Below are 21,396 nucleotides of genomic sequence, written 5' to 3'. Positions count from 1 at the left end.
GGACCGATAAGAACCTTAATAATGAGCAGTTTCAGAAGGGAACATGGGCCATAAACATACCAGAGTTACCCTCAGTGGCTTTCAGTGTAGCCCATCAACCATTTCAGAGGGTATGTTGGTGGTGGGGGAGGTAACCTCTTTTTCCTGTTATGTATTTTTTAAATGCACAATTAATATATTGCAAAAATTGCAGAAAATCTTTAAAATCTAAAAAATCCTAACACACAAATTATTTTCGTCTTTAAATAATTGGTTCTACTTTGTCCCTTTGACTTGAACATGATTTTAGGCATAAAAAATGTGTGTTTTAAAGTGTACTTCCCATTGCAAATTGGAATCTTTATTTAAAAAATGTGTGTGCTAAAATTGCCATTTCCAACACACAGGCCCACCCCTATCTGTTCACTGAGGCAAAGAGTCCTTTGCTGTGTGGGTGTCCCTTGGGGTCTCTTAGGAAGGAAAGAGGGTGGAGGGTTGCTGCCTCTGCTTTCCTCCAGGGCTCTGCAGCCTAGAATGGAGTGTCTCCAGGGCAGGAGGGCTAACGCTGACTCCTGTACTTTTACATTTTTTCCTCAGGTCCATCCTAACTGGGTTGTTCCCTCCCACCTCGGGCACTGCCTACATCCTAGGGAAAGACATACGCTCCGAGATGAGCACCATCCGGCAGAACCTGGGGGTCTGTCCCCAGCATAACGTGCTGTTTGACATGTGAGTACCAGCAGCTCCTCTATGGAGGTGTGTCAGGAGTGATGGGCAGAGTTGGACTTAAGCATTTTTACCACCTTTAGGGGTAGCAGGCCTCACCTTCCTGGACATGTTGAGACCTGGTTGTCCTTCAGTTTTGGAAAAGTGAGTTGTGGGGTGAGAGGTGTTACATTGGTCCAGCGGTGGATGAGGACTGGGGAAACAGTGCTGTCTATTGCTGTCCTTCTAGAGTAAGGAAGCCTCTCTTCCCACTCACCCTCCCTGAGGCTGCCACAGCTTTCACCTGGTGGTACCCCAGGGCCCTCAGTGTGTGGGCTCCGTGTTTCCTGCTCAGAACTTTGCTCCCATTCAGCTTGCCCATCAGCAATCAGGGAGCCCCTGTGGTGAGCAGACAGAGACTTGAGCTCTGTGACCTTGGGCAAGGGCACCCCCTTCTGGGCCCCGGTTTTCTCTTATCTAAGTGGGCAGCTCAGGCTTGTGTCCTCTACAGGGGTCCTTCTTCTGTCAGGGCTGAGGTCCTTTGAGGTTCAAGGGAGTTGCTCCAGGCTAAGGCCGGGCAGCTCCTTGGTTGGTGGGACCATGGAGAAAGGTTCTCTGTGGACCTGCTGCTGCCTGATGGGTGGCCATCAGGCCCGCGGGGAATAGAGTGGATGTGACCTGTCGTAGTTTTGGTGGTGTTTCTGGAGCAGCTCATGTGGCTGCTTACTGTGGTTCTGCCTTGAATCCTTCCTTGAGATTATCTTGCAAAAATGAATAAAGTTAACAAAAAAAAAAAGTGGGAAAGAAAAATGTGCCTGTCATGTTCTGGGTGAGGAGCCACTGTTCTGTGTGTCCTGGGGACCCAGAGTGACCTGCCCCTCCGTCCCCAGGCTGACTGTCGAGGAGCACATTTGGTTCTATGCCCGCCTGAAAGGGCTCTCCGAGAAGCATGTGAAAGCTGAGATGGAGCAGATGGCCTTGGATGTTGGGTTGCCGCCCAGCAAACTGAAAAGCAAAACAAGTCAGCTGTCAGGTGAGGCCCAGAGATGCCTTCCTCCTCCACCTCCCCTTCTACACACATATACACACACACGAAATATGGCTGCCCTAGGGTCCCCTGCTTCGAGGGAGGGGAAGGGTGGGTCAGAAACATGTCCCGGACTTGTCCCCAGGGGGGTGCCTCCACTTGTCTCTTGCCCCCTCTGCCATCATTCACTGGGCTGTTCTGGGGCCTGTTTCCTCTCGCCGTAGGTGGAATGCAGAGAAAGCTGTCTGTGGCCTTGGCCTTTGTTGGGGGATCCAAGGTTGTCATTCTGGATGAGCCCACAGCCGGTGTGGACCCTTACTCCCGCAGGGGGATATGGGAGCTGCTGCTGAAGTACCGACAAGGTCACTGATGTGTATTTACTCTGTCTTCTGGGCTGGGAGCGGGGAGAAAGGGGGAGGGAGGGGCTCTCAAAGACTGGCTGTATCTCAGGGCTGTTCCTGCTAGAGCACCAGAATTGCTTCTCAAGGAGAATATGAAACTGAATGATGAGATCAGCCCTGGTCTGCAAGTAGGAGGCCTGGTTTACAAGACACTTTAAGTTTCACTTCAATCCCTAGGGGCCTGCATGGGGGAGGGAAATGGGGACAAGGGACGTCCTCTCTGGGGCCCCTGGGCCCCCTCCAACATAGAACTTTCACTTGCCTAGTACAATCATGGTCCCCCGCAGACAGATTCCTGAGAGCCGAGACTGTGTCGACCTATATCTCTGTCCCCACGTGGTGCACTACGCTTGCATGTTGACAAAGTAGAGGAACACTTGAGTGGATGGGAGAGTTGCAGTCAGTTTGTGTGACCCCATGGATTGTAACCTGCCAGGCTCCTGTATCTGTGGGATTCTCCAGGCAAGAATACTGGAGTGGGTTGCCATGCACTCCTCCAACGGATCTTTCCGACCCAGGGCTTAAATCCGCGTCTCCCTGGGGCTCCTGCATTGCAGGTGGATTCTTTACCGCTGAGCCACCAGGGTGGAAGATACATAGGATGGTGTGATACAAGGGGCACAGGTTTGGAGTCAGCTCAAGTTGGCCCAAGACTTTGGAAAAGCCATTAAACTTGCCTCAGTGTCTTTATCTATAATGGTGGTTAATTCCTACCTTATGAAAAGTGGAAGTCGCTCAGTTGTGTCTGACTCTTTGTGACCCCATGGACTGTAGCCTGCCAGGCTCCTCTGTCCATAGAATTCTCCAGGCAAGGATACAGGAGTGGGTGGCTATTCCCTTCTCCAGGGGATCTTCCCAACTCAGGGATTGAACCCAGGTCTACCACATTGCAGGTAGAATCTTTACCAACTGAGCCACCAGGGAATCCCATCTTATGAAGGATTTAGTTAAATGAGGCCTAGCATGTAGACCACCTAGCACACTGCTAGCCTGAAGCTAGTTCCCAGATAAACATTCCCGCCCTTTGTTCTATGAGGATGCAGAGCTGTCCTCACAACATTACCCGCCTGGGGGTCACAAGCACACAGCTTTGGAGTATTTCTCCCAGGCGTCCCCCCACGGCTCTTATTTCTGTAGCTTCGGCTCCTGTGAGCAGTGAAGATGGCCAGCCTCACCTGTGCTATGTCCCTGTGTTTGTGCCTGGCAGGCCGCACCATTATCCTCTCCACGCACCACATGGATGAGGCGGACATCCTGGGGGACAGGATCGCCATCATTTCCCATGGGAAGCTCTGCTGCGTGGGCTCCTCCCTGTTCCTGAAGAACCAGCTGGGGACAGGCTACTACCTGACCCTGGTCAAGAAGGATGTGGAGTCTTCCCTCAGCTCATGCAGAAATAGCAGTAGCACTGTGTCATACCTGAAAAAGGTGAGTTGCAGTCTCAGTGTGTCCGGGGAATCAGGACTCTGGCTATGACTGGTTTGTTCATACCTGCCCCAGTCTGCCACCTTGAGGCCACCAGCTCCCTGCTCTGTGCCCTGTGGAGTCATGTACCTCCTACATGGAAAGCTACAGAGACTTCTGTTCCCATCCTGTTAGCTCTGCTGAATCCCGTTTCCTTTTTCTAATGGAGACACAGTGAGCGTAGGAAAAGGTCCTTAGAGGACTTAATGTTGTTGAAGAAGAGAGGTTTGCCAAGAGTTAAGAGCCTTGGCTGCAGAATGCCCTGCTGAGTCTGCTCATTACCTGTAAATCTTCTCGACTTAAACTTTTAAACTACAAAACAGCAAATATTTATCGAACACTGATTTCATGCCAAACACTCAATCTAGCAGACTCTGGACATAAAAGAAAATCATGATAATAGTTGTAGCATTGTTATCGTTTGTAGGCCTATTTTTTTTTTTTTTTTTTAACATCGTCTCGGAGTACAAAGCAACCCTGGGAAGAAGGTACTGTACTTATTATCTTAGATGATGGAAGTGAGGCTTGTAGGGATTTAGTTTGTTCAAGGTCATACAACAAGTACATTACACAGGAGGGACCAGAACCCAATAACAAAGTATATTCTCCCCTGTACTGCAGTACATGCCTGAGATTTATTTGTGTTTTCCAACAGTGGCACTCAAAACACTTACCAATATATCCCATCCTTGACCTCCTGTCCACTTATTTACCTTTTAACTGGTGTCTGGTGAGTCAAAGTGTAGTCTAAGGCCAGTGGCATTGGGATCACTTGGGAACTTGTGAGAAATGCAGAAACATGGGCCAAAATCAGACTTGCTAAATCAGAATCTGCATTTTAACAAGGTCCTATGGTGAAGAGACACAAATTAAAGTTTGAGAAGCTCTGAACAACACAACCAGGCAGGTAAATCCCATGCCCAAGACTGTTGGTGAGGGCCTGGTTACAGCACTCATAGGTTTGTGGGAGGTTTTTTGGCCATGCTACATGGCTTATGGAATCTAATCCCTTGACCAGGGATTGAACCCATGCCCCCTGCAGTGGAAGCACAGAGTCTTAACCACTGAACCATCAGGGAGGTCCTTACAGTATGCATCAGCAGGACAGAGTTCGAGAGCGCTGCTTCCTGTGCACACAACACACACATGTTAGATCAGACAGTGGCTTCAGAAGCCAAGACTGCCTGGCTGTATGCCCCTCAGGAGAAACTTTTTGCTCCAGTTCTCACACACAGAAACCTCTCGGAAGCCCCGCCCCGGTGAAGGTGGTGGTGGCTGTACCTTGCTCGGTCCCTGACCCATTCTCACCTCCTTCTTTGCCATCAGGAGGACAGTGTTTCTCAGAGCAGTTCTGATGCTGGCCTGGGCAGCGACCATGAAAGTGACACGCTGACCATCGGTAAGGACTCTGGGGTTTCTTATTCAGGTGGTGTCTGAGCTTCCCCCAGCTGGGCAGAGTGGAGGCACAGGAGGAGAGGTGCAGAGGCTGGTGGCGCTGACTCAAGGTTTGCTGCTGGGCTGGGGCTGGGTGGCTGCGGGAGCAGGCGCTGTTTAGAGGCGGATTGGCCTAATGCTTGCTGGGGAGCCTGGGGCTTGGTCTGGGAGCCGACAGGGCAGTGTCCCAGATAGCTGAGATGATTGGGGTAGCGGGTGGTTGTTCCTCACCCATTCAGCTGAGATGAATGGGTCTGGCTGGACACTGGACACCTCCCTCAGGAGGGATGTCTAGATGTCCAATGTCCCCAGTGACACATATGGAATGGAAGCCTTTACCTTGGCCAAGTCTTCTCTGCCCTAACAACTGGCTCTTCCCAGGAAGACCTCTCTTTCCATGAACTGTTTGATTAACCCTCTATTGAGATAAATAGAGGATCCTCCTTGAATAGATTAAGAGAAAGATGAAGAACCTCTTAAGGTTCCTTTAGTCAAGTTTTCCAATGAAGAATCCTAGCTTTTTGGCAATAGACACTAGGCTTTCAACCTCAGAAAGTCATTTAGCCAGCCACCCCCCACCTACCCACCATAAACTGAGGGCCTACACGGTGCCCGGCTTTGGTGATGCAAAGGTGAATAAGACCCAGTCCATGCCTCCAGGAACCCTTGGGCCAGAGATGAACCTGTGGAATGATTTCAGTGTCTGGGCCAGCTGTGGTGTGCAGGCAGTGGGCTTCTGAGGAGCTGGCAGAGGGTGAAGGAAGGGGGCCTCTGAGCCGGCCAAGCCGTATCATATCTGTGCTGTGGTTCCTACAGATGTCTCTGCGATCTCCAACCTCATCAGGAAGCATGTGGCTGAGGCCCGGCTGGTGGAAGACATTGGGCATGAGCTGACCTACGTGCTGCCCTACGAGGCTGCCAGAGAGGGAGCCTTTGTGGAACTCTTCCACGAAATTGACGACCGGCTCTCAGACCTAGGCATCTCCAGTTACGGCATCTCAGAGACTACTCTGGAAGAAGTAAGTTCAGTGACCGACTGTCAGAACTGAGCAGGGCCCACAGTCCTGGCGCCAGACAGGCAGCCTGCATGTCCACTGGGAGTAGGATCACCATGGAAGTAGGCACTGAGCCCTTAGGTCGTTGGCATCTGGGCAGTGTTGGTCCCAGTTAGACCTTTAAGATTTCAGCGGGAGATGGTAGGAAAGAAATAAGAGGATTGATCCTGGTGTGACCAGGCATGGCCATGCCTAGGAAAAGTCCAACATTTATGGAAAACCTACTTATGCCTTGGGCTAACCTGGGAGTGTTTTGTTGTGTTCAGTCGTTGTAACTCATTTAATCCTCATAACAAGATGAGAAAATTGACATGAAGGGATGCTGAGCAGATTCAGATCAGGGGTTTTGAGCTCCAAAGCCCATACTCTATTACTGTGTAAGCAGTGCCTCTCTTTAGGGAAACCTTGAGGGTTGGAAGGGATATAAAAGTTGTCTGTTCCAGTAGTCCCCAAGTTAGCCTGTGCAGCAGAATCTTCTGCGAATATTCTAAAAATGTCAAGGCTCAACTCCAGGGTCTTTGAATCAGAATTCCTGGAGGTAAGACCTTAATGTCTGTGCTTTTATTGCATGCTTCCTGGGCAGCATCTCTGTAGATCAGAGTTTGGGAATCGCCTGTCTAGTTCAGGTTGCCTTCTGGTGTTAGAAACCCTGCCATAACATTTCTAGTGACAGGGAACGCCTCTTCTCCTGATCATCCTGTCTTGGAGAGCCTATTTTCATGCTTGCTTGCTCAAAGATTTCGGGCCAAAGACTTGAAGCCACTTGGCTCATTCCCTGTAGGTTCAGAACAAATTCCACCTTATGCAGTGTCCTGATGTCATAACTTTAATTTGAAAATGACTTTCTGAATTGATAGCTCTCACCACTGGGGAAATGTTCTCTAGTATAAATAAATGGCTTCTCTCCCAAGTGACTCTGACAAAGTGTTATCAATAAATGAAGCTTTTACATTATGTCTTTAGGGGCTAGCATGTTCAGTCATGTAATAATCGTGACAGTTGCTCTCATACTGTGGGACTTATTATAATCCTCTCATTCTCATTTTTCAGATATTTCTCAAAGTGGCTGAAGAGAGTGGAGTGGATGCCGAGACCTCAGGTAACCCTCCAAAGGGACTGCATGCCCTCTGGGCTGTGCCACTTGTAGGTTCTCTTAGCTCACCAGGGTTTTGCCTTTCCCTTCAAATTATTTTATGACATTCTTACTTTTACTGTATAGACTTTTAAAGATTCAGATAATTTTTTTTTATTACAAATAAAACGTGGGGTTCCTTCCTTTTGTCTCCAGATGGCACCTTACCAGCAAGACGAAACAGACGAGTCTTTGGGGACAAGCAGAGCTGTCTTCGCCCTTTTACTGAAGACGATGCTATGGATCCAAATGATTCTGACATAGATCCAGGTCCGTTTGGGCGAGATCTGTGTTTTGTTGCTTGAAAGTGAATTTCCCTCTTGTGTTCTCTGGTGTTATCTTTCAAGGCCCTTGAACCAGGATGATAGATGCCTACAGGGTCTAAAGAGAAGAGAGAGAATGAGAAAAGCCACTTTCCCCTTCTGGTGTTGTGCATATGATCAGACCTGAAAGAGCCTGTCCTCCCCACTTCCTGCACTGCACTGAGACCTCTCACTCGAGATACACATCAAAAGACAGCCCTTTATTCCTCTGAATCCATTTATTATCTTTTCCATAGAGTCCCAGTTTTCTCGCATTCATTAGGTGTTTAATTTTGGAATAAATGTTCTTTGAATGGGTGGATGATTTTGAAAGAGTGAGGTGAATTTGCTACTAGAGTTGATTGTACCCTTCAACTTAGCTGTTTTCGAAGACTGTATCCCTGTGTGTTTGGGATGGAGAAGGAGAGACAAGAAATCAAGCAAATATTGGTGAGACGTCAGGTCACCTCAGTGAGAAATCATTTGTATAAGTGAGGATTTCTATAAAACTGTTCTGAACAGAAACCTTCCTGGCTCTCCTGTCCAGTGTGCAACTCTCGTGTTCTCTGTAACTTTATACGTTGTTAGCACTTGGATCACCTGAATGTGTCCACCTTTTAGCCAGAGGTACAATAGGCAGGAGACAAGTTGCTGTTATGTGTTCTCAAAGTATGTCAGCCTACAGACATGGCCTGTTTTACAGAATATTCTGTAAGAAATTGAGGATGACTCGATTCATTTGAATGGCTTGATGTAACTGTTATGTGTGCACACATCTCTTCAGTTGTCTCAAGGCACCTTCATTTTTCTGTGCTCATCAGACAAGAACCAAAGGCAGAGCCTGCTAGTGTGGTACATTTGGGGTCATACCTTTTCCATGGACGTCAATGTGTCATAAAAGCCCTTCATTCCTTTACTTCTACCTCCAAACACAAGCCTCCAAGGTGGTGGCTAACGATGCTGGAGGGAGGAGGCTGGGGATGTCAAAAATGCCTGGTATAATCTATGACCTTAGCGATGGCTTTTTGCAGAATCCAGAGAAACAGACCTGCTCAGTGGGATGGATGGTAAAGGTTCCTACCAGGTGAAGGGCTGGAAGCTCACACAGCAGCAGTTTGTGGCCCTTTTGTGGAAGAGACTGCTGATTGCCAGACGGAGTCGGAAAGGATTCTTTGCTCAGGTGAGAAGTGTGTTCCTGGCCAAGGACTCAGGCTTCCTTGGTGGACTACAGGCTCCCAACTAGTGAAAGCAGGGTAGCATCGTTGTTATAAGATGGACACTGGAGCCAGATTATCTGTATTTCAATCCCAGTTTGCTTCTTGTACTTATATATCTGTTGACAGATTACTTCTCTGAGCCTCAATCTCCTTATCCATAAAATGGGGATGATAATAGTACCTATGGTATGTTATGAGTAAGTACTTGGAATGGGTCTCAAATTAGAAATTTCTGTGTGTTAATTTTCTCTTAGAGGAGAGTGTAACAAGGACAAAGTCTAGAAAAACTGGATGAGCAAATTAAACTTTCAAAACTTCAGAGATGCTATGCCCAGATACACTCAACATATGAACTTATTGGGGACTTGATTTTTCTCTAAGTTGATGTTTAACTGCAAACTGATAGAAAAGATAACCAGGGGTCAGAAAAAAATAGTAAACAGAAAAGACTCATTATACTCTGTTTGCATGCTAACTTGTGTTGGGAGGATTAAATTATTTCAGTCTACAAAATCAAGAAGTATAAAGAAGTTACAGAGATTCTTTCCCACAAGTTATGTGGGTAATGCAAAGAATATGAGTTTGGAGCATATAGATTTATGTGTGAATTCTGGTTTTGCTACTTCTTGGCTGTGTGGCCTTGGGCAAGTTGCTTAGTCTTTCTGAACCCCAATTACCTTGTTTTTTGATTGGTGATAATTATATTACTAGTTAGGGTTGTAGTGATAATTAAATGAGATAATGCTCATACAGTATTTTCCCATGGAATTAATCACATAATGATTAATTTTCTCCATTGAAACTTGAGAACATTAGAACCAGGAGCATTATTTGAATCTTTTTTTCTTTTTTTTAAGGGTAAATGTCTCAGGAATAAATGGAAGGAGCTTAGAGTTTGCTTATAAAATATGTACAAGTTGTTTTCAGAAAAGGTACAAAGTTTAAGGTTGTTCAAGTGCTAAGTCACTTCGATCGTGTCCGACTGTTTGCGACCATAGCCTGTAGCCTGCCAGTCTCCTCTGTCCATGAGATTCTCCACGTAGGAATAGTAGAGTGGGTTGCCATGCCCTCCTCCAGAGGATCTTCCCGATTCAGGGATCAAATCCGCATCTCTTATGTCTCCTGCCTTGGCAGGCGGGTTCTTTACCACTAGCACCACTTGGGAAACCCTCTTAAGGTGGTTTAGTAAGGATTAATTGTGCTTTTTGAGGCCATCAGATAAAGACATGGCAGCTGTTCCCTTTCCATGGAGGCAGTGCTCTATAGTGATTTTCTCAGAGTATGGGAGCTGAATGGGTAACCTAGTGTGTCTGCAGATTACAGACAAGAAGACCGAGGCCATAGGGGTTGTGACTTCACATGGATACACGAGAGAGACAGAAAGAAGGAGAGACAGAATGAAGCTGCAGTTCTTCTGGCTTCTGGTCCATGCTTGGGCTCTCGATTTTCCTCAGAGCTGAGCTGGGCTCATGGCCACTGTGGTCTTCCTCGGGTTTTCAGGGAGAAGAGGGACCCAGTGTTCTGAGTCACCCTGACATGTGACTACTGTTTACTCTGTGAAGTCCTCAGCTTGGTGCCCCTGCCAGGTGGCCACAAGCTCAGGCCTTGTATTGCCAGCTTCCAGAAATTCACCCAAGGGAAGGGGTTTAGATTTCAGCCTCTACTTCTTCCAACCTGCCAAGAATGTCTTGATGGAACTAGGCCCTGCACACACCCCAGTGCTGGCTGGTCTGAGGCTACCTGGACTTGAAGTGGTCTTCTTTCTAACCTTTGTCCTTCTCTGGCAATTCTTCTCCCTCCTTGCCTCCTGGTTATAGATTGTCCTGCCAGCTGTGTTTGTCTGCATCGCCCTGGTGTTCAGCTTGATTGTGCCACCCTTTGGCAAGTACCCCAGCCTGGAGCTTCAGCCCTGGATGTACAATGAACAGTACACATTTGTCAGGTATGCACTTGCCTTCTGCCTCCAGGGGGAGAGGAGGGCTCAGGCTGACCAGAGTGTTTACTATACTGAGGGCCAAGGGGAGGGGGACTCGGTTACACAAGGGCACGGATTGATCAGCTGTGGCTGCAGCCCTCACACAAGCTCATGCTAGATGCGAGAACAGCAGTGAACCAAACCTGAAGTAGCAGGGCTTTGAACTCATTTCCTCTCTATTCGTTGTTGTCAGGAACATACATGCCTTATGTAAATAATCTGCCAATGCAGAAGAATCTTCTTGAACTATAATATACTTGGATTTTTATACTAAGTCTTTATTTTGCAGTTGAACACAGGGTTTCCATACACTCAGACCCTCACACCTCCAAGTTCTTGTTTTCTACATAGTGCAATTCACATATTTATTATTTCATCTTTGCTAAGTCGCTTCAGTCGTGTCCGACCCTGTGCAACCCCATACAGGGCAGCCCACATATTTATTATTTCATCTTTGCTAAGTCGCTTCAGTCGTGTCTGACTCTGTGCAACCCCATAGACGGCAGCCCGCCAGGCTCCCCCATCCCTGGGATCCTCCAGGCAAGAACACTGGAGTGGGTTGCCATTTCCTTCTCCAATGCATGAAAGTGAAAAGTGAAAGGGAAGTCGCTCAGTCGTGTCTGACTCTTCGCGACCCCATGGCCTGCAGCCTACCAGGCTCCTCTGTCCATGGGATTTTCCAGGCAAGAGTATTTCATCTTTAGGTTACATATAATAGCTCCTGTTTTTTTAGACAAAAATACAGCTATCCTGTGACAATCCAGTGCTTCAAACAAAAGAACAAAGGAATTTCTCCATCTCCTTATGCAGGAGTTTTCCTCAGTCCCACAGTATTTGCAAACCTTTCTATGGATAAGTGTGCTAGTGATGTCCAAGGGAAGCTTCAGGGAAGCTTTAAAAAGAAAAAGGAAACATAAGCATGCAAATCAGCTTCCTATTCTCTGATTCTGTGCTTTCTTCCTATTTTGTGCGGGTTTACCTCCTTCTTTTCTTTCCCAGCTGCTGACCTTGTGTTGCCCAGGGCTGTGGAGCATGGGCTTGTTTTGTGTTTATAACTTCTGCCCATCATTATTTGTGCTTTCCAGTTGTCCACGCAAATGTTAAGCCCATAAAATCTGCCTTCCTTTTCCTAGAAAACCCCTCTTGTCTATGCCTAATGATTAATTGTGAAAGTACTTTTGAAATACTGATCTTTAATGAATTCATGTACTTCCCACTAAAATAGATATATGTAAATGTATGTGGGTGCACGTGTACGCACCCCTCCATATTTATCACTTATTTACACAAGTTCCACTTTGGAGTGCTGTATGTTATCTTGACACCAAATAAACAACCAGAGGCTGAGTTACTTGTGGGTGGGTTCTGTGTTTCTATTTTAAGAGCTTGGCAGGATTTGGCACACAGGAAGTACTTAATAAAGTGTTAAATTTGAAGAAAAAAAAAAAAGTGCCTTTTCTTCTCCCATTCATGGTTTAAATGCGTTGCTAAGCTGACTGCCTCTCATGTATCTACAGTAATGATGCGCCTGAGGATGTGAGCACCCAGGAACTCTTAAACGCTCTCACCGGAAAGCCTGGCTTTGGGACCCGATGTATGGAAGGAAACCCGATCCCGTGAGTGCCACTGAGCTGTGAGCCCCTCCACAGCTGGCTTCTTGTGTTTGTCACCTGGTTTTCTCTCTGCACTGGTTTTGTCACTTGTATGCCACCTGGTGATGACCATCATTTACCCTTTGAAACAGTTTTTATTTTAAAGGAGCTAATGTAGTGATTTAACCCTAGCATCTAGGAACAAACGTAACAGACCAGTAGACTCTTCTAGCATCCTGCCAGGAAAATGACCATGGACATTTGTTTTCTGCTTTAGACATTAATATTTAATTTAGATAGTACTTCATAATGATCCCTTTTCCCCAGCTCCTATACCTGACCGCAGAGATAGGCTCCTATTACGCGTAATTTGCAGTTTTGCTTAATCAGTTTCTTCACTCTAAAAGCCTGAAAAGTTGACATAATTTTTATAAAAATGGACATTTTCTTCTTTCAGAGTTGCATATTTTTGTCATATTCTCCTTCAAAGTCCTTTTTTAAAAAAAAAAGGAGGTAGCATATAAATAAATTCAGTGAAATACTCATTTGACTGTCATTGTATATGGGGAGAAGGCATGTCCAGATATCTGTGTGAGTAAAAACAGTGAAGAGTGGTGAGGAGCTTCTGAGAGCTCAGTGAAGGTAGAAGCAGGTTCAGGTTTCCAGGCTTGGGTAGAATTTGCACTTGAGGTTGTTAACCACAGATTCAAGGATTATGGAGAGCGTGGGAAAGTTTAGGAAGACTGCTGCTGCTGCTGCTGCTGCTAAGTCGCTTCAGTCGTGTCTGACTCTATGCGACTCCATAGACGGCAGCCCACCAAGCTCCTCTGTCCCTGGGATTCTCCAGGCAGGAACACTGGAGTGGGTTGCCATTTCCTTCTCCAATGCATGAAAGTGAAAAGTGAAAGTGAAGTCGCTCAGTGGTGTCCTACTCTTAGCGATCCCATGGACTGCAGCCTACCAGGCTCCTCTGTCCATGGGATTTTCCAGGCAAGAGTACTAGAGTGGGTTGCCTGGAGAAGGGCAAACTTGAATTCCAGGTTTTAGAGGGAAGATAGTGAGCCTGCAGGTGACAGACCAGTGAGCATATCACCTGGGTGTGCAAGTTTTAATGTGTGCTCGTTAAACATATAGCTGTTATATACTTGTTGGCTCTAATTAACTCTGGACACTTACTGAACATTTGCTAGTATTTAGTACTTAATACGGAGAAGGCAATGGCACCCCACTCCAGTACTCTTGCCTGGGAAATCCCATGGATGGAAGAGCCTGGTAGGCTACAGTCCATGGGGTCGCTAAGAGTCAGACACGACTGAGCACCTTCACTTTCACTTTTCACTTTCATGCATTGGAGAAGGAAATGGCAACCCACTCCAGTGTTTTTGCCTGGAGGATCCCAGGGATGGGGGAGCCTGGCAGGCTGCCGTCTATGGGATCGCACAGAGTCGGACACGACTGAAGTGACTTAGCAGCAGTACTTAATAAGTGTAAATCCTGACGGTTAATATCAGTTCCTAAAGAACAAGATGACCAAGGTGGAGAAGGACAAATTTCATAAGACTTGTGATGAGATTCCACTTGGAACCAGAGAGCAACCCACAGAACTGTTTATTTGGTGTAAGAATTATCTAAACGCTGGGGCTCGGCTTCAGATGATAGAGTTTTAAAAGTGGGAGGGATATTAGAAATGCCTTGTTGAAATGTGACCTATTGAAATAAGTCATTTTACAGTTTTGTGGAGAAAATAGGCTCCAAGAGGGCAAGTGACTTGATGGTCTCACAGTAGTTCAGAACTCAGACATAAATGCCTGACTTGCCACCTGGGGTGCTCGCAAACAACCTAGCTCTTCGTGAGCCAACAACTCTCACCTCGGGTCACTCCCCCAAATTCTTTACTTGTTTTAAGACATGTAAAAGTGAATCTTGACATTCTTCCCAGATTTTCAGCATCAAACATATGTCTTCTGACTTCTGCCTCCCTCTTCTCCTCATCTCCCATCACTCTTCCTCATAGCTCATCACATGCCAGCCCTGCTGCCTTCCTGTGGTTCCTTATTCGTAGAACACTGGGGACCTTTTCACCTGCGCTCTGTTGCTTCTGCTTGCAGTGTTCTCCCCCCCAATCCCTGCCTGGCTTGTTCTCTGTCATCATTTAGGTTTTGGCTGAAATATATGACCTCTTCAGGTGGTCCTTTCTCACCAGTCATTCTCCCTTTATTTTGCTTCCATTTTGGCCATCAAAGATTATATTATTTGTTAATTAATCTTTCCTGGGAACACAAACTCCATGATGGCAGAGACTTTGTCTCTTCACCCCAGATTCTCAAATATGCAGGACAGTGTCTGGCACATAGTAGATGCTCAGTGAATGTTTGTTGAGTGAACCTGCGCTGAGTGATTGAATGCTGGTGATTGGGTTGACTTGAGTTCAGTGTATGAGCACTTAGGTCTTCTTTGTGTTCTATGGTATTTAACTGTAAAATGAGTCTGTAGCTGACAAGTCTGTGGGACGGATCAGTAACCCGGTGGTGAGGGGATATATGTGTATTTGCAGTTGTTATTGATTGGTCCTGTGCTCTGAGGCAATAGGAGAGGCCAGACCCTCTTAGGTGAGCCTGTCCTTGGTGTCCCTTTGCAGAGAAACACCCTGCTTGGTGGGAGAGGAGAAGTGGAACACTGCCCCAGTCCCCCAGACCATCACGGACCTCTTCCGAAATGGAAACTGGACAATGGAGAACCCCTCCCCCACCTGCCAGTGTAGCAGCGACAAAATCAAGAAGATGCTGCCTGTGTGCCCCCTGGGGGCAGGGGGGCTGCCTCCTCCTCAAGTGAGTCCTTTCAGGGTGTGACTGAGTAAGTGAGGTATAGGGTGGACTGGGAAGAGGGAATGGATGACATATTTTGAAGTCAGCCTAGGTCCTTGTTTGAGATACAACCAGAGACAACACTCCCGATCAGTGGTCTGTGGAAGTCAACTGCAGCCTCTCCTGCAGTGGTGGTGTCCCAGGACAGACTGACAGACGCAGCTTCATCTCCACCTCTGCCCTAGTGGAGCTGGTGACCTTGGATGGGTCACTCTTGAGTCCCTGGGCCTGTTTCCTCGCTGCTGAATTAGGGAGGCTGGCCCGTAAAACTTCTGTGAGGGTTATAACTCTGACAATCCTCTGAGACTATGAGTGAGAGAAGCAATTCTGAATCATTTTTTTCCGAGAATTTCAGGAAGAGGCTTGCTTGTGATGCCTCTCTGCCGCTTTATCAGCATCCAGGTTGTAGGATGAGGACAAGGAATTTTAAATAGTGTTGAAAAAGTAGTCCTTAGTGGTTACTGCTCCTTAAAATAGCACTTCATCTCTTCATCAGTGTAACTCCAATGAAGAAAATTCACTAGGCATAGTCAATGTGCTGCTCCCTAGAAATCTTTTGTAACCGTGAAGAATGATACTTCATGGTCTATTGCTTAGCTGTTCAGAGTAATTTGCTGGGAATCACCTTGACTTGGCATAAAGGGCCGAATGGACCAGGCCTTGGTGATCGGCTGATGACAGTGTCCAGGCCCTGCGGGCAGGGTCTGCTCACACTGTGGTACACGTTTGAGGAACATGTGTCATTTTTGTTCTTGATTTGTTTTCTGTTCCAATTGTGGCCCATAAAGACACATGCGCTTGGTTTTTCTGATGACAGAGAAAACAGAATACTGCTGACATCCTTCAGAACCTCACGGGAAGAAACATTTCGGATTATCTGGTGAAGACATACGTGCAGATCATAGCCAAAAGGTCATCATTTACAATCCTTGGCCCCTGCTTAGCTGTTACTGATCAGAGGAATTAAAGTCCTAAAAAATCGGAGATTGAGTAGTGGTGGGAAACATCACAGTTTGGCTTGATGTTGTCCTTTTGAAGTTTGGGATATTCTTTCAGATTAGAAAAGGTAATGGGAAGTATTATGAATATTCAGTTTGAAGACTGAGGTTTTCTGGCTCCAGAATGAAAATAAATCTGGATTTAAATTCTAATTCTTCCACTTATTAGCTGTTTGACCATGGCGACCAGTTATCCTTTTAAAGCCTTAGGCTGTATATAATGTGATAATAATGTTGCTCTCAGTAGTTTGTTGTAAGGATTAAATGAAATGATACACATAAAGTAGCTCTCATGTATGGAATGAGTGATAAATACAAGGCATTATCAAGATAGCCCTGAGTTCTCAGGACTTCTCGGTGGAGCCTTAGAAGAGCCATGTAGCTTCCTGGGGCATCACTGCATAGTCCTGAGTGCATTAGCTCCCCCATTATTTGCAGTTTTGCTTCCCTCAGTTTCAGTTATCCATCATCAGCTATGGTCAGAAAATACTAAATGGAAAATTCCAGTAACAAACAATTCATAAGTTTTAAATGGCATGCTTCTCTGAGTGGTGTGATGGGAATCATCCCACTGTGTCCCTCCTGGGATGGGAATCATCCCACTGTCCAGCACATCCACACACAGTAAATGCTCCTTGCCCTGGCCCTTTTGGTGATCAGATGGACTGTCACAGTATTACAGAACTTATTTCCAAGTAACTTTTATTTTACGTGATAGTGGCCCTATTGACCTTCAAAGAAAATGACAGGTGATAGGAAAAAATAGTATACATAGGGGTTGGTATTATCTGTAGTTTTAGGTATCCATTGGGGGGTGTTGGAGTGTGTCCCCTCCAATTAAGGAGGGGACTGCTGTACTTAGCTGATGCCCAGAAAATGTTTGTTCTTGCTTCCTTCCCATCAGCTTGGTTATATTTGGTCCCCTAAGTTGGGAGTTCTAGTGACTTTTAATAACAAGGGTATGCTTGAATGACGGTTACTGTTAGTTTCCAAGAAAGAAGCATAATCTCTCCATATGTTAGCCATAATTGAACTATTATTTTTGAATTTAAAAACTTTGTAGTTTGATCACGTCTTTGTTGGTTTTTTAATTGTTTTAATACAAGGCATGACCTTCATAAAAATAATAAGGTTTTAATATGGGGAGAAGAAAAGACATGCTGATTAGGGCTTCTTTCCAGTGGCAAAACCCTACCACACCAGCCTGATTGTAGAGTTATTTCTGTCCCTTTGTTGTATCCCCAGGTAGATATTTCTAACTTTTGTATGATCAGGAAAAGGATCAATGTTTCTTTGGACTGATTTCTGGTTTCTTTGTCTTTGGCCCTCACTACAGCTTAAAGAACAAGATCTGGGTGAATGAGTTTAGGTAAGTTGACTCCTCTGTGCTTTTCTTTTTGCTTCCTTGACTCCTAAAGCTCATGAGGATGATTTTGATGCAGTTTTCTTGGACCCTGGGAAGCTGTTGGTTTAGGGGTGGTTTTGCTCTTAGCTCAGTGCCCAGCTGCCACTTCAGAGGCCTTTGGAATTTTCGCATATTGATTTCCTTGAGGAGATTTAGAAGTTCCTTGTGGGTCTCTAGGGATTTGACAGGAAGCACGATGTGAGGGAAAAACCTATGCTAATTAAAATTATCAAATCAGATTCCTAGGAGACCTAGGGGCTTAAGAACTATTTTTCAGGTCTTTGTAATAACCAAGAAGGTCTTAGATGAAATAGGAGGCTTCAAAACCATCTATGTTCATTGCATTTCAACTCATTTATCCTTCTGAGTTTTTTAAAATAACAATGTTTCTGTTAGGAAATAAGACCAGAATTCCATCAGGAAAGTAAGAATCATTTTCTCCTCTGCTGCAGTCAGGCTCTCTCCTCTCCACCCTCCACCACCACCCCTGCCCGTATCCCTCTGAGTTTTGAAGAAGCAGATGGGACTGGGGAAAAAAACAAAGGAAGCATCCTTGAAGCCCATTATTACTCATGAGAAATGAGAGCCTTACATGGCTGCCTCAGAACTTTGTTTTTTGACCCTATCTTCCACCTTTCTTCTTTTCCTTTTTTCCCAAGAGCTAGGACCTACTGAATAACTGAGTAGAGTGGATGCAGAACCTTCTGTGGTTCTCCTGTTATGAAAGGGCCACAGCCCATCTATAAGCCCTCCCTGGCCTCTCTGGCCAATGTCTTCCCTCTCATCCAGACTCCCCATCTGCTTGCCTTGAGACTCATGTTCAGGCCTGAGCCACCAGAGGTGGGAGGAGCATCTGTGAGATGAATGAGCATTCTTTCCTCAACATCTCAGATGTCTCATTCTGTGTATAATCAGACCCAGGTCCCTCCAACTTGGGCAGAAGCTGTATAAGAGTTAAGAGATTGCCAGGATCCATTAGAGGAGACCAAGGTGAAACTTTCTCTGAGTCCTATTTTGGTCCTACTTTGAACATACAGTTCCTCTAATTGAACATTACATCCTCAGGCAGTGTCTGCTGCTGAGTGACAGTGGGCCCCACACTGCCTGTGTTTTAATGTCAGGCTATTCTTTTAGGTACGGTGGATTTTCCCTGGGTGCCAGTAATTCTCAGTCACTTCCTCCGAGTGAAGAAGTTAATGATGCCATCAAGCAAATGAAGAAACACTTGAAGGTGGTCAAGGTACAGTACCCATCCTAAAACATGTCAGACAGAAATTGAGTTGCTGGTACATGGGAGTAGTTGACACGTAGATCTGATCACCTGGTAGCTTATTGTTTAAGATTTTCAAGAACAAAACCATCACCGATCATAGAGATCATGGGTCGGCCAAGACTGAGTCACTCAGTATGTACTTACTATTTGAAAGTGCAGGGACTTCCCTGGTGGTCCAGTGGTTAAGACTCTGTACTTCCAATGCAGGGTGCCTGGTCAGGGAAGTAAGACCCAATGCAGCCAAAACAAAACAAAACAAAAAAATGCTTGAGAAAAAAAGCAAGTTCAGAGATTTTAGATCTCTCAGAATAACTTAAGTATAGCCAGTGAACAGAGAAACTGGGCATCAAACATACTTTTCTAAAACAATCATTGGTTAAACAGGAAATGAATCACTTTCTTTAAACCGGCAGCTAGTTTTAGGACTTGATAAACATTCATTTTCTTTATCTGTATCCCAAGTTTCCCATTTCTAAGTGGGAACTGGAAGTCAGATGATATGAATTCCAGGGTCACAGACAGCAGGGATTGTCCTAGAATCTGTCCCTTGAGGCACAGACCCCATATCTGATGCATCTACATGTTTGTAGCTGGGGGCCTTCAGGTGATGTTAAGGGAACATGATGAAGAGCCCTTACCACCAGTTACAGACTGACATCTGCCTCTTGGGACTTTGAATCACAGGGTTTCCCTCTGATTCCTTTAAGACCTATGACTCGTGGCAACATCAGTGCTTTAGATTTCCAGTCACTTATTTTTCAGGAGCCAGTTATTATTTAGAGGGTTCAAGTTGCATTTTAGTGAATGGGGCAGTAGCCGTGTTTCCCTTCACAAGGTTGTCCCGTTGTCCACAAACTCCAGACTTCCTGTTGCTCCTCCTCTGTGAACCATCCCAGCTCAGGCAGCTTTTTGTTGTTCATAGGACAGTTCTGCAGACCGATTTCTCAGCAGCTTGGGAAGGTTCATGACAGGACTGGACACAAAAAATAACGTCAAGGTAAAGTTCTTTGTTCCAGTGGCTTGATGAACAATAATTCCTGTGTTGCTGTGAAGTGTCAGCTCATGATAATGTTGATTCATGACAGAAAAGTCTAGTAACTTTATCGGTAAGGCTGTAAAAAGAACTTGCTTTGCTGCTAGTCACACTAGGGGAACCATTTTGAACATGACTGAGATACTTAACCTGTTTAAGCCTCAGTTTCCTAATCTATAAAATGGAGGCAATAACCATGTCTACCTCAAAGCTTTGGTGAAGATTAAATACATTAAAGAAAGTCAGCATATTGCCTGACCTCACGGTCAGTGCTGGGCACACCCTGCCTCTTTACCATGTTCTCTGATCATGTTTTGTCTTCGGGTGTGACAGAAATTTTTGGAGTTTATGTGCATGTTTTGTGTGTGTGCACCTGCCTTCGGGAACAGAGGTTAGGAGCAGTACTTTGCATCTGGTATGTTTTATTTCAGGTGTGGTTCAACAACAAGGGCTGGCACGCCATCAGCTCTTTCTTGAATGTCATCAACAATGCCATTCTCCGGGCCAATCTGCAGAAGGGAGCGAACCCCAGCCAGTATGGGATTACTGCTTTCAATCACCCGCTGAACCTCACCAAGCAGCAGCTCTCAGAAGTGGCTCTGTAAGTGTCGCTGTGTCTGATTTGGGAGAGGGGAGGGTGTTGGGGGAATTGTGGTGCAGGGGAGAGAAGTGTGAAGCTGGTTGTAGAGTAACAGATGGGGAAGTAGGTACGTTATGTATGTCTGGGTTGGTCCAGGCTCTGGACAAAAAATGATCAGTTTATGAGTTGGCTGGGTAGAGATTAAACTACACAAGATAGATGCCTCTGATATATTAAAGCCATTAGTACATTTAGTGAATTCATTTAAAGTAAGTTAAATTGTTAATATGATTCTAAAATATTTTAACTCACTCTTAATGTTTAATTAAAAAATCAATTTCGTTTGTTTCGAAACAACTATTTTTAAACTTAGTGAAACACACTTTTATTAGCTTGTGTGTTTATTAATTCCTGGAGAGGGAGAGAGAGAGACAGCATGTATGCGTGTATAAGTGTGTGTATGTGTGTATGGAGTTAAAGCCAGTATGATCTAGTTCAGAGTGTACAGCCTTTGAAATCATAGAGATCTGGGTTTAAGTCTGGTTTTTTAAACTTTCTAGATATATGGTATTAAGTGAGGCATTTCATGTAAATGGACAAGTCCGGCCTTCAGCACAAGGTTGATATTCAATACATGTTAGGTTCCTTTCTTGTTTATGGACTATGGCACAGTTATAGTTTCTGGTTCACTTGTATGGACTATCAATGTATGTCACTAGGATCTTTATACTAAGCTTATATGAAATTTATACAAAGAAATAATTTATATTGTATCCCATTTAATGGGCTTATAAGGCTATTTTTCTTATAATAAGGATCTGATGGAATTTTTGTGTTAGATTGATATGCCATGCTCTTTTGTTGTCAAACTCATTTACAGCCACAAATTGTTGTTTGAATAGTTTCACACTAATATTTCTGCTTTATTTAGTTTTCAAGCTACACTACTCCCTTATGTGT

At 45.3% G+C, this 21,396-nt stretch overlaps 1 protein-coding gene across 6 annotated transcripts in view; it reads left to right on the top strand.

Moving 5' to 3' along the window:
• ABCA1 (ATP binding cassette subfamily A member 1) overlaps positions 1 to 21,396 on the top strand; it is a 146,169-nt gene that overhangs the window by 105,867 nt on the left and 18,906 nt on the right. For all 6 annotated transcript variants that reach the window (XM_061426389.1, XM_061426387.1, XM_061426391.1 and 3 more), the window contains 17 exons: positions 577 to 708; positions 1,575 to 1,717; positions 1,936 to 2,073; positions 3,320 to 3,540; positions 4,903 to 4,975; positions 5,827 to 6,029; positions 7,116 to 7,164; positions 7,354 to 7,467; positions 8,531 to 8,679; positions 10,534 to 10,658; positions 12,209 to 12,307; positions 14,922 to 15,111; positions 15,965 to 16,059; positions 17,482 to 17,514; positions 18,685 to 18,790; positions 19,746 to 19,820; positions 20,288 to 20,457. In XM_061426389.1, coding sequence (XP_061282373.1) covers positions 577 to 708; positions 1,575 to 1,717; positions 1,936 to 2,073; positions 3,320 to 3,540; positions 4,903 to 4,975; positions 5,827 to 6,029; positions 7,116 to 7,164; positions 7,354 to 7,467; positions 8,531 to 8,679; positions 10,534 to 10,658; positions 12,209 to 12,307; positions 14,922 to 15,111; positions 15,965 to 16,059; positions 17,482 to 17,514; positions 18,685 to 18,790; positions 19,746 to 19,820; positions 20,288 to 20,457 — 2,115 coding nt within the window. The remainder of the gene's footprint in view (positions 1 to 576; positions 709 to 1,574; positions 1,718 to 1,935; positions 2,074 to 3,319; positions 3,541 to 4,902; positions 4,976 to 5,826; positions 6,030 to 7,115; positions 7,165 to 7,353; positions 7,468 to 8,530; positions 8,680 to 10,533; positions 10,659 to 12,208; positions 12,308 to 14,921; positions 15,112 to 15,964; positions 16,060 to 17,481; positions 17,515 to 18,684; positions 18,791 to 19,745; positions 19,821 to 20,287; positions 20,458 to 21,396) is intronic.

Source organism: Bos javanicus, chromosome 8 (assembly GCF_032452875.1).
Source record: "Bos javanicus breed banteng chromosome 8, ARS-OSU_banteng_1.0, whole genome shotgun sequence".
Taxonomy (NCBI): Eukaryota; Metazoa; Chordata; class Mammalia; order Artiodactyla; family Bovidae; genus Bos; species Bos javanicus.
This window is presented reverse-complemented; position numbering and strand designations above follow the sequence as displayed.